The following is a 12,498-nucleotide window of genomic DNA, read 5'->3' as shown; positions in this document are numbered from 1 at the left end:
TCAGGACACAGTCTCTAATAGACCACATTTGCAGGGTACCCAATTTCAGTCGTATGCCTGAACGTATTGAATACATCTGAAGACCCTTAATGGGATGGTAGCAGGTGGGTTTGGGGGGTCGGAATGAAGTCGTAGAATAGAGTCTGGTTCTTTAAATTTAACATTTTCATATGAATACACTACGTTAGGGAATCCGACTGAAATTGTGTCCCCGGCGAATATGGTTTATTTCTAAGAGTGATGAATTCATGCAAATTACCTGACAAACAAAAAGAAACAGTCGGAAATCAATTTCAGTGATATCTCCATGTCAAATTATACAGGTCTGGTGTAACAGGGACACAAAAATGTCTCACTTTTGGACAATGAATTTATAGAATGACCCATAAACTGCCTGTAGTTTGTTGTCCAGACAGATCTGGACAGTCAAGAATCTTGTCATAATCTTGACTTTGCCACTGGAGGATTCTGTTGTATCGTAAACAGCAGGTATCTATGTTAAAAGAGAAAACACTGGACAGATCTCCGCTCTGGTGACTTTTGCCACGACAGTTTCTCGGCATCAAATTCCAGGAACGACAAATCAGGCTCTGCGCCATTTCCCATATTAAAAACAAGTCATCGGGGAAACACATTCTTACAATTCCTGGCCAGCGGCGTCCACCAGAGTGTTCCACTTGTTGTTCTGATATGGAAGCCACTTGATGAACTGGTAGGGCGTGTCCGTATAGGCCATGCCATCCCCTGCTGCATATTCAAACTCTTGGTCCATGAAAATGGCTGAAACGTAGACAAATTACCACATGAATATTCATGAGCAACATTTTCATTGCAGCAAACTCAACTTTAAATATACATGATTCAACTACATGTACTCAATGAACTTTTAGGAGGAACATTTGCAAGTTTCAGAAGTAGGATTGTTAACAGAGGGGCCACATAAACATTGGTGCTGACTGTATTGAATACTCAATTTAAACAAATGTAGGCGTCCCTACGATGAATATTCATGACAAAGCTTGGGATTGGCTATACAAATGGCTTGACCTGTAAGTTAATAATAAGTTCCCCCATGACAACATATTCCACAATGTTCAGGGGTACCAGTCTACATGAACTGCTAAATGTAAAAAATACTACTACGTGTGGACCGCCTCGGCCACGGTTATCGCATACATCCCTACGGGCAGCTTCAACCATGTGCAAGCGCAGGCGCGAACGCTGCACGCTTGACTAGTTTATCTTGAATAGGTAGATTACCATCACAACACCATGCACTCATTACCATCACAACACATCAGAGGTCCAGCGCGATCGTGACACCACAGGAGAAATGTCCATAGCAAGCACAATTGGCAGTTGAATCCCACAGGCAAATCCAGTGACAATGAATGCCATAAACAGATCCACAATAACAGAAATAGAATTGAAAACAACGAGATACTTACAATTATCAACTCCCAGGTCACCCTCGCAGGGTTCAGTACCTGTTGAAAAAGAAACTTCAAACATTTCTCTAGAATATGACAACTCGCTGAATTTAAATGGTATTCTTGCCGACGCCACTTGAGAACAACCTGGGCGAATCAGGTGTACCCAACTGGGAAGGCTTGGTGAAGCCAACTCATGACAGCGCGAGGAAAAATCTTTCCAGATCATCAGAGTTGGGACTCTTGCTGGGAACATTGCCTGCTGCCTTCTGGGCACATGGTGCAAATGGTCGAGACAGTGCAAGGAGGTGCTACGGCAAGAGTCCGAATCAACTGGCTGTGGCTCCGAGTTGCATCTATGGGAAGTGCCTGTAGCCACTAGCCTATGGCTCCAGTTGACACTCATGCAAGTTTAAGCTGCAGCCACTACTTTTCCGATTTGGCCTGAGCTTTTTGACGTTTCCCAGCTGATGGTAGACATGAGTGCCCCGCTAGAAACTTGCTCAAGTTAGGATTTATGAGGTGAATTATTGTTTGACATTAAAAAATTCAAGCTTTCAATTCAAGGAGATGTGGCACATGAGTGGTGACCTTGATAAACATTAGACTAGAAGCATTTGTACCCAACTGGAAATCTGTGCCCAACTGAGAATAACAACTGAATTCAGAACTCACCAGGTTCTTGCTTGATCTGTATTTGCAAGGGCGTCTCAGAGTTTCTCCTGATGCTGTTCTCGGGTGTCAGTGAGTGTTTGCGTTTCTTGGACTGATGGGTCAATATGCTGAAACAAGAGAATAACATACTCAATAAAAGCTGCGATATGCAAGAAAGTGCAGTCAATGCCAAATATGCCAAATAGTAAGACCAACCTGTCCCGTCTTGATAACTCTGTCTGAGGGAGGTTCCCCATTTGTACACCAGCCTGCTGATCGCTGGATCCCGTCGCGGTGGGTAGTATACCGCCCTCCACCCCCCCAGCCACTCCTCCCAAGCCCCCCTCCTGAGGCGCAGGCGGGTGCACCCCTCCTGCACCCTGCAGCACCCCGAGGAGGTTGGAGTCACCTTGCAGGAGGCCCGGCTGCGGCTGCATGGAAGGGATGCTGGCCAGATCTAGCATGGCCGCACCCGCTCCGCTGTTCAGGTACTCGCTCAGCTGTACCATCTGGTCCTGGATGTCCACCGGCTCCAGGGGGCTGTTGGTCCCGACTACCGGCAGCTCAGCCCCTTGCTGGAGCCCACTCCCAGCGGTTGATTGGCAGTGCTGGATTGAGGGGCAGTTGAGAAGGGGGCTGGTCACGCCCGGGGAGCCCATCAGGGATTGGGATGTGGGTATTGGGGGGGAGTAGGGCTCTGAATCTGGGGGCGAATCCGGCAGGTTCCTGAAACAAAATTCAGTCAACATACCCAAATTGGTCATCAGCAATTAACACTTACAGGGAAATATTAACCCTCATCCTTTCAGCAAAATTGCTGACTTAATCACAACCATCATCTCTGTTGAAAAAGCGTTAATGAAGTTGAAAAGTATACGGTTGCAAAAGGACACACATGTACATGTACATGTATGCCAGGCAACCATAGGCCTGATTTCGACTATAAACTGTAGGACTGTCCAAGACATCTTGAGCACAATGAAAAGCACCGAGGGGCTAGACAAACAGGCAAATTCACGGGGTTTGGCTCTTGGACTGTCAGGGCGGGGGGGGGGGGAGGGATCTGCTCTGAGCACCTACCCCAGCGGAAGCTGCGAGCTGTACTGCCGGTCATCATAGATGATCTGAGTCTGAGTGACAGGGGCGGGGACACTCTTGGCCACAACCGCAGGCCGGCCGCCGGTCAGTGATGGGCTGGCAGTGCCGAGGTCGGCAGGCTGTGGTAGAACTGCGGGCGGGGCCTGGGCCACGCCCTGGGTCACACCATGGGGGACCAAGTTCTGTCCCTCTGGGCTACCATCTTGGTGCCCTTGCAGGACACTGTGGGGATAGGAAAGGTAAAAATGACACAGCACAGTACTTTTGGGGCCAAAGGGTCATCTCTGTCGGAGTTCTTTAGGACCCCTTGACAGTTACATACAAGTACATGTACGTAGCATACCCCTGTACGTTGGACAATCTTTCTTGTGTGATTTTTATCCTGTACAAATTTATGTACAAATGTACACAGTACAATTTCAAAAGCATCAAACATGGGGAACCAAAAAACAAATTCAGTTTCCTGGCAATTTTCAAGAAGCCTGAGGACTGACTGAACAACATGAACCTACATATACATGCACAGACAGTAAAATCTTGATAAGTCGAAGCTCAGGGGAATGGACGAAAAGTTCGAGTTATCCGACGTTCGAGTTATCGAAAGTTACTCGCTTCAGTGCACGTGCAACCTTACTGGTTTACGCCAGTTGGCCTGCAAGCTGAGTCGAAGACGAAGTGGATTTTAGGCTATCCCTACTGTGCAAGTTTTCCTCAAACATCATCATTAAACATGTTTTTATGTGGCACATTAATAAACAATAACCCAATGGAGTTATGTACCGGTACCTGTGTCTACGTCTTGAGAACTCCCGTGTGAACATGCTCGGCTCATCAAAGAAAAGCCGTTCGGGTGACAGTAATGACTCATAATGAAGGCAAGCGTTCTTGCATCACTTTTTATTCATCATTCTTTCGAGTTTGTTTTTTAATTGGCCTGCCAAAACTTCCAGATAAGCGGCTTTAGTGGTGTTGCCGTTTCGAGTTACGGATAGTTTATTGTACATAAAGGCCTATTCTTTTGTCGGGAATACAGAAAGATGTCGAGGTAAACGGAGTTTCGACTTAACGGGCTTCGACTTATCGAGATTTTACTCTACGTACAGACACAGTACATTTCTCGCACCTGTTTCTATTCTGTTAACGGCATGTACGTACACATGTTTCATTTGATTCACATGAACTTGTTCATTTGTGTAAAATGTATCCCTGGGCACGTCCCTAAATCTGCAGAATGCTGATCACAGGCATTTCCTACTCAAACACTTTCAACTGGTGCACTCTACCACAAAGCAAGGACCAGACTGGTAAAGGATACAGACACCTACATGTACAAGGTAGCGGTACCAGTACGTGCATAGTACCATGCACCCTGCTACAGGTACATATGTACATGTGTGTGGTTTAATATCACAGTAGAATTGAAAAAAAAGAAAATACAGGAAATGGGGAAGTTGAGGACATCCCTTGGTGAGGCTGGAAATTCCAAGTTTCATTTTTTTGGACTTTGCGGGTTTGCAATTCTTAACAGAAATTACACATGTAAATGTACAAGTACTGTACATGGACACGCACCATGAACATGTCCATGGACATGTGTAGCCCACGGTTCACATTTCAAAATAGCAGGAACCAAATTCCATATTAATTTAATTCCCTTTTGAAAAACTCTTGACCTCACACAATGCAGGATTTACAGACAAAAGAGATTTTGATTTATTGCAGGGAATAAACAAGCCAATCACTGTGAGAAATATGAAGTACATGTAGCTCCAGAGAACGCCAAGCCAGATTGCCATTAATTATAATAGGAGATTTACAGAAAACGCAGGATCCTGTTAGGTTAGAATACACTTTAAGCTCAAGGAAAACATGGCGCCAAAGTTCTAGATGCAGAGATGATTTGCGACGAGTCGTTCCAAGGTGGGAGAACAGGAGTCCGTGTGTTGCCTAGCCAGTTGGCAAAAGTGAAGAGCAAAAGTTCAGCAGAAAAAAGAAATGCAAAGGAGTATTTGTGGATCTTGCAAGGTTGATGCTGGTGATTAATGCCACAGGTGCCTTTTACATTTAGTCTTATGTTAAATGTAAAAGCAAAACTTTCCGACGAAACATCTCTTTTGGATGTAGTCTCAGAACATTACTGGCTAGTGGAAATTACAAGATACCTGTGCCAAAACCTTCAACATCATAAATTTGCTTGGACTTCTCAAAATATCCCAAAGTCTAGACTTCATAAAATCAACCCGTACACTTCTTTTCACAATTTACAGGAGTCACAGTGAAAAATGCAATGACGAAACCCCAGAAGAGATACACAATAGTATAAAATGATATAAATAACTCAAACGTAACTAATTAAGATTGAGAGTTAACACTCCTGAACATAAGGGGACGACTTGGATTTTGAGGTCCTCGGGTCCAAAGAAAAAAAAAGGCATGAAGTTGGCATGAAGTCAGCACAATGGCAAAGATTGGAATGCCAGGCTTGCCAAAACTCTGGGGCAAACTGCCAACCAGAACATGTCCTTGCCACATGACTTGCACGGGCTCTCATTGGACAACTTAAGAAATGTCACACGACTCCAGCACTGATTGGTCATCTAGTATCTAGGCAGATGAGCACTCCCCAGAAGTTTATGGCTTTCACAGCTTGGGTAAGGTGTGAACAACTAGGGATTAATAAATGTCCCAACATCCTGCTGATCTCCTGAAAAGTTTACTGGGAGTGTCCACACTGGTGTACTAGTCAGAGATTAAAGGCAGTGGATACAAAGAGCATCATGTGATCTTCTAGGAGAGCAGGAACATTAAAGATAAACTGAAGAAAGAGAAGCTATTTGACAAAACGAATAGGCAATAGACCAAAAGTTCACCACTGGAACACTGCTTACCAGTAGAAAAGTCGAAAGCTCAGGAAAGAACAATTTGAAGCGTTCAAATGTGTCACTTTTGTGTTACTCGTGTTTTTTTGAAGTATGGAGTGTGTTTGATAATGCTTTATACGAATTTTCTTCATGGCTGAGTTTTGTTTCAGAAACCCATGTAGGTTTATAAATCAAGAAAATTCCAAGAAATGGCTACAGTAAGGTGATATTTATTGCCATTTTCTCGTGTCGCCAGCCAAAGTGCTTTTCATGAATACTCTCCTATTCGTCCGTCATTCGTGCATACCAGTGATTACCCTATTTTATTATTAGCCCATAGTATGCCTTAACCCTCCTCAATCCTCCAACAGGTGAAGGATTGAGGGTTAGGGTTAAATATAAAATAAATTGGGAATGTTTAGCTCATTTATTTGTCCTTATTGCCCTCAGAGCACATGTCGCCGATTTCATAGCCAGACACGTTACCATTTATTCCGAATGACAGAAAGACTTAACATTCGAGGAACACGCCCTTTGAAGTTGCTCACAGACTCGACCGAACTGGGGATTATATTGTAAATATGGCATAAATCTAATAACTTTTGAAATAAAAAAAAAAAAACCGTTAACCCAAAATGTCCATGTGTTACATATGAGTAGCCCCAGATACGTTTCTCGGTACCCGTTTCCCTTTCCTCTGGAAACATCCGATGGCAGCTGACCTCAAACGTGCCTAGCAGTCAACAGTGTGTTGGATAATGACTGCTCAAGCTGTGGAAGAAGTAGGTAGGATCACACATTTTGTCATTGTCAAGGGAAGCCTCTTTCAACATGAGCAGGCCAGATACCCTACACCAGATACGTTACTGATTACAAATTCGGCGTGCAAATTTTAGGCTGACCTCAACCAAAATGAGATGATGTCATCAATTCCCGGTTTTCTATACGTGTGAATCATAGAGCATATGCTTTCCGAGAAGGATTGTATATTGCGTGCTGAAGTTGCGCCGAATATTCCTGAAGTTATGGTGAATAGTATTATCCAATTTTTTATAGTAAAATATGGAACTTGTAGAATCTGTAAATAAAGAATTTTAAGAGGTAGGTGGTAATCTACCGTAGTTGTAATTTCACGAAAAACTGATAACATGAAACCATCGTTGTTGTTTTACATGGAATATCTCAGAGTAGTATAGTAACATATCTGATCAGCTGGGTAACAGATCTGTTCCAATATCCAAAAGATGTTTTTGCTGTCGAACAAATTCAATGAAATCTGTTAAATCAGTCTGCCTGTCACAATATGTACCAATGAACTTCATATCCACTTAAATATCCGCAAAATCTTATTTAAAAGAAGGAATTTGTACATGTATCTGTTCCTTCCAAGGCGTTTTAGAAGGCTTAACTTAAATTAGTGGTTCTTTTCAGAAGATTATTTAAAAATCTCCTCTGTATTATTCTACGTATTCATAAAATGCAAATTATAACGTATAACAATGAATGATGATATAGGGATCATTTCCGTTGTGGGAAACAATGCAAAATTGACTTTTACTGGGTTTTTTAAAATTGTTGATATCTGGCTTTGTTTGTATGTAGGGCGTACACATTTTCAGTTTTTGACGATGCATTTGTCGTTTGAAGAGTGTACAGTTTTCAATAACATCTTTATTATAACTGATTACAGCAGCTATACAGCTTTGTGTAAGTGCTGCTGACTACGTTACCTCCATAAATTTGATTTTTTATCTGATTTGCCAGATACTTTACCAAACAAAACTTGGCAAGGTGGATCTCACTATCTCAATCTCATCAGAAATAGTTGTATATTCATCGAAAAGATGACTAATTACTTAGCTCAGAGCAAATAAATGTGAAATTGCAACTGCATGACAATCAGATGTTATTGTACCAATATTTACGAGTATGTGACATGAAGATGTACCACTGCAAGGGGGGTTTTTACGTTTCACCCCTCGTTGCCGTTCTGAACACAACAATATCAATCATGCACAATTTGATGCAGTGAAAAAGTTTTGTCAGTCCTTACCACAAGTACCAACCATTGAACACTGAGCAAAGTTCACCAGTGCAGATAACCCATACAAATTGGACAAGGACCCGACTTGGTTGACTTTTTCCAAACCTGCTTACTCAACTGAAGTGTGGCCTTCAATACTACAGTTGCTAAAAATAGGCACCTGTACACTGGTACAGTATTATGCACGGGGCTCATGTACACAGGTATACATGTACATGTATTCCATTGTCAGCGGCTGGTCCTCTGTTGGCAACTTGCAGGTCTGTAAACACCACAATCTACTATACATGCACATGTACATTTTGTTCATGTTGATGTACATGTACATTTGTTCATGTACATGTATGTACATTTGTTCATGTACATGCAAAGCTGTGCATTTGCAGCTGTCCACAATGTAACTGACAGATTAATTGTTGAAAAGCATATTCGGTTTGAATGGGATGACGAGACTAAACTCCCAGTGGAGTAATTCCTCCAGGCAAGTTGCCATGTTGAAAGAATGACTGTCATTTCCAACAATGTGTCTAAACAATTTGGGGAAATTGCCACTGGTGGTATTATTTTGAATTTGATGAAGGACTGGTATGTCTGCTGCCATCAGCATCTCAAAGTCTGCCATTATGCAAGGGCATCAGAAAGCCCCTTAAGTCGGTCCAAATTCTTCTTGCATAATAGCAGTATTGCATTTTGCGAGTGCACTATGAATTACAATTCCCTCAGGGTACTCTATAGTTAAAACAAAGAAACTATAGGATGATTTCATTTAAAGCTAACTAAACTAGCGTATTCATGAAAACTCAATTTTATTTCAGATAATAGAAATATAAATGTACATTTAAAAAGCGCTTCCAGTTAGCACAAAGTCTGTTACAGACGCATCCCTGTTCCCTGGGTTCATCTTGGCTCCCCAAGGAGTATCCTAGCCAGATTCTGCCATATCACGCTCAAACAGCGCAATAACTATAGCCTTCCCTCAGAGGTACCCATGTTCAACTTTTCTTTGTGAGGAGATGTGAATGTTAAACAAGAGTTGCTGCTGAAATCCCTGGAATCGCACACAGATGACTTTGTGTCATTCACTTTGTGTCATTCACTTCGTGTCATTCGTTTTGTTTTATTCGCTTTGTGTCATTCACTTTGTGTCATTCATTTTGTGTCACTCACTTTGTGTCATTCACTTCGTGTCATTCACTTTGTCATTCATTTTGTTTTATTCACTTTGTGTCATTCACTTTGTGTCATTCATTTTGTTTTATTCACTTTGTGTCATTCACTTTGTATCATTCACTTCGTGTCATTCACTTTGTTTTATTCACTTTGTGTCATTCACTTTGTGTCATTCACTTTGTGTCATTCACTTTGTTTTATTCACTTTGTTTTATTCACTTTGTGTCATTCACTTCGTGTCATTCACTTTGTTTTATTCACTTTGTGTCATTCACTTTGTTTTATTCACTTCGTGTCATTCACTTTGTGTCATTCACTTTGTGTCATTCATTTCGTTTTATTCACTTTGTGTCATTCACTTTGTGTCATTCACCTTGTGTCATTCATTTTGTTTTATTCACTTTGTGTCATTCACTTTGTTTAATACACTTTGTGTCATTCACTTTGTGTCATTCACTTTGTTTTATTCACTTTGTGTCATTCGCTTTGTTTAATTCACTTTGTGTCATTCATTTTGTTTTATTCACTTTGTGTCATTCACTTTGTTTAATACACTTTGTGTCATTCATTTTGTTTTATTCACTTTGTGTCATTCACTTTGTGTCATTCACTTTGTTTTATTCACTTTGTTTTATTCACTTTGTGTCATTCATTTTGTTTTATTCACTTTGTGTCATTCACTTCGTGTCATTCACTTTGTGTCATTCACTTTGGTTTATTCACTTTGTGTCATTCACTTTGTGTCATTCACTTTGTGTCATTCACTTTGTGTCATTCACTTTGTGTCATTCACTTTGTCAATCATTGTGTTTTATTCACTTTGTGTCATTCACTTTGTGTCATTCATTTTGTTTTATTCACTTTGTGTCATTCACTTTGTTTTATTCACTTTGTGTCATTCACTTTGTGTCATTCACTTTGTGTCATTCATTTTGTTTTATTCACTTTGTGTCATTCACTTTGTGTCATTCATTTTGTGTCATTCACTTCGTGTCATTCACTTTGTGTCATTCATTTTGTTTTATTCACTTTGTGTCATTCATTTTGTTTTATTCACTTTGTGTCATTCACTTTGTGTCATTCATTTTGTGTCATTCATTTTGTTTTATTCACTTTGTTTTATTCACTTTGTGTCATTCACTTTGTGTCATTCACTTTGTTTTATTCACTTTGTTTTATTCACTTTGTTTTATTCACTTTGTGTCATTCACTTTGTTTTATTCACTTTGTTTTATTCACTTTGTTTTATTCACTTTGTGTCATTCACTTTGTTTTATTCACTTTGTGTCATTAACTTTGTTTTATTCACTTCGTGTCATTCACTTTGTGTCATTCACTTTGTTTTATTCACTTCGTGTCATTCACTTTGTTTTATTCACTTTGTGTCATTCACTTTGTTTTATTCACTTTGTGTCATTCACTTTGTGTCATTCATTTTGTTGTATTCACTTTGTGTCATTCACTTTGTTTTATTCACTTTGTTTTATTCACTTTGTGTCATTCACTTCGTGTCATTCACTTTGTTTTATTCACTTCGTGTCATTCACTTTGTTTTATTCACTTCGTGTCATTCACTTTGTTTTATTCACTTCGTGTCATTCACTTTGTTTTATTCACTTCGTGTCATTCACTTTGTTTTATTCACTTCGTGTCATTCACTTTGTTTTATTCACTTCGTGTCATTCACTTTGTTTTATTCACTTCGTGTCATTCACTTTGTTTTATTCACTTCGTGTCATTCACTTTGTTTTATTCACTTCGTGTCATTCACTTTGTTTTATTCACTTCGTGTCATTCACTTTGTTTCATTCACTTTGTGTCATTCACTTTGTGTCATTCATTTTGTTGTATTCACTTTGTGTCATTCACTTTATGTCATTCATTTTGTTTTATTCACTTTGTGTCATTCACTTTGTGTCATTCATTTTGTTTTATTCACTTTGTGTCATTCATTTTTTTTATTCACTTTGTGTCATTCACTTTGTTTTATTCACTTTGTGTCATTCACTTCGTGTCATTCATTTTGTTTTATTCACTTTGTGTTATTCACTTTGTTTCATTCATTTTGTTTTATTCACTTTGTGTCATTCACTTTGTGTTATTCACTTTGTGTCATTCACCTTGTGTCATTCATTTTGTTTTATTCACTTTGTGTCATTCGCTTTGTTTAATTCACTTTGTGTCATTCATTTTGTTTTATTCACTTTGTGTCATTCACTTTGTTTAATTCACTTTGTGTCATTCATTTTGTTTTATTCACTTTGTGTCATTCACTTTGTGTCATTCACTTTGTTTTATTCACTTTGTTTTATTCACTTTGTGTCATTCATTTTGTTTTATTCACTTTGTGTCATTCACTTCGTGTCATTCACTTTGTGTCATTCACTTTGTTTTATTCACTTTGTGTCATTCACTTTGTGTCATTCACTTTGTGTCATTCACTTTGTTTTATTCACTTTGTGTCATTCACTTTGTCAATCATTGTGTTTTATTCACTTTGTGTCATTCACTTTGTGTCATTCATTTTGTTTTATTCACTTTGTGTCATTCACTTTGTTTTATTCACTTTGTGTCATTCACTTTGTGTCATTCACTTTGTGTCATTCACTTTGTTTTATTCACTTTGTGTCATTCACTTTGTGTCATTCATTTTGTGTCATTCACTTCGTGTCATTCACTTTGTCATTCATTTTGTGTCACTCACTTTGTGTCATTCATTTTGTTTTATTCACTTCGTGTCATTCACTTTGTGTCATTGACTTTGTTTTATTCACTTTGTGTCATTCACTTTGTGTCATTCGTTTTGTTTTATTCACTTTGTGTCATTCACTTTGTGTCATTCACTTTGTTTTATTCACTTTGTTTTATTCACTTTGTTTTATTCACTTTGTGTCATTCACTTTGTTTTATTCACTTCGTGTCATTCACTTTATTTTATTCACTTCGTGTCATTCACTTTGTTTTATTCACTTCGTGTCATTCACTTTGTTTTATTCACTTCGTGTCATTCACTTTGTGTCATTCACTTTGTTTTATTCACTTCGTGTCATTCACTTTGTTTTATTCACTTTGTGTCATTCACTTTGTTTTATTCACTTTGTGTCATTCACTTTGTGTCATTCATTTTGTTGTATTCACTTTGTGTCATTCACTTTGTTTTATTCACTTTGTTTTATTCACTTTGTGTCATTCACTTCGTGTCATTCACTTTGTTTTATTCACTTCGTGTCATTCACTTTAT

General features: G+C 39.3%; 1 protein-coding gene across 2 annotated transcripts in view; it reads right to left on the bottom strand.

Moving 5' to 3' along the window:
- The window catches only part of myrf (myelin regulatory factor), a 32,619-nt gene that overhangs the window by 16,738 nt on the left and 3,383 nt on the right, over nucleotides 1–12,498 (bottom strand). For both annotated transcript variants that reach the window (XM_087130263.1, XM_087130264.1), the window contains exons 3-7: nucleotides 3,165–3,404; nucleotides 2,301–2,810; nucleotides 2,106–2,212; nucleotides 1,449–1,487; nucleotides 642–780 (exon numbers count right to left, since the gene is read on the bottom strand). In XM_087130263.1, the coding sequence (XP_086986389.1) occupies nucleotides 642–780; nucleotides 1,449–1,487; nucleotides 2,106–2,212; nucleotides 2,301–2,810; nucleotides 3,165–3,404 (1,035 nt within the window). The remainder of the gene's footprint in view (nucleotides 1–641; nucleotides 781–1,448; nucleotides 1,488–2,105; nucleotides 2,213–2,300; nucleotides 2,811–3,164; nucleotides 3,405–12,498) is intronic.

Source organism: Acanthaster planci, linkage group LG20, assembly GCF_054643075.1.
Source record: "Acanthaster planci isolate LZ-2023a linkage group LG20, COTS_SCS, whole genome shotgun sequence".
Lineage (NCBI taxonomy): Eukaryota > Metazoa > Echinodermata > Asteroidea > Valvatida > Acanthasteridae > Acanthaster > Acanthaster planci.
Note: the sequence above shows the minus strand (reverse complement) of the source record. Positions and strands in the feature narration are given on the sequence as shown.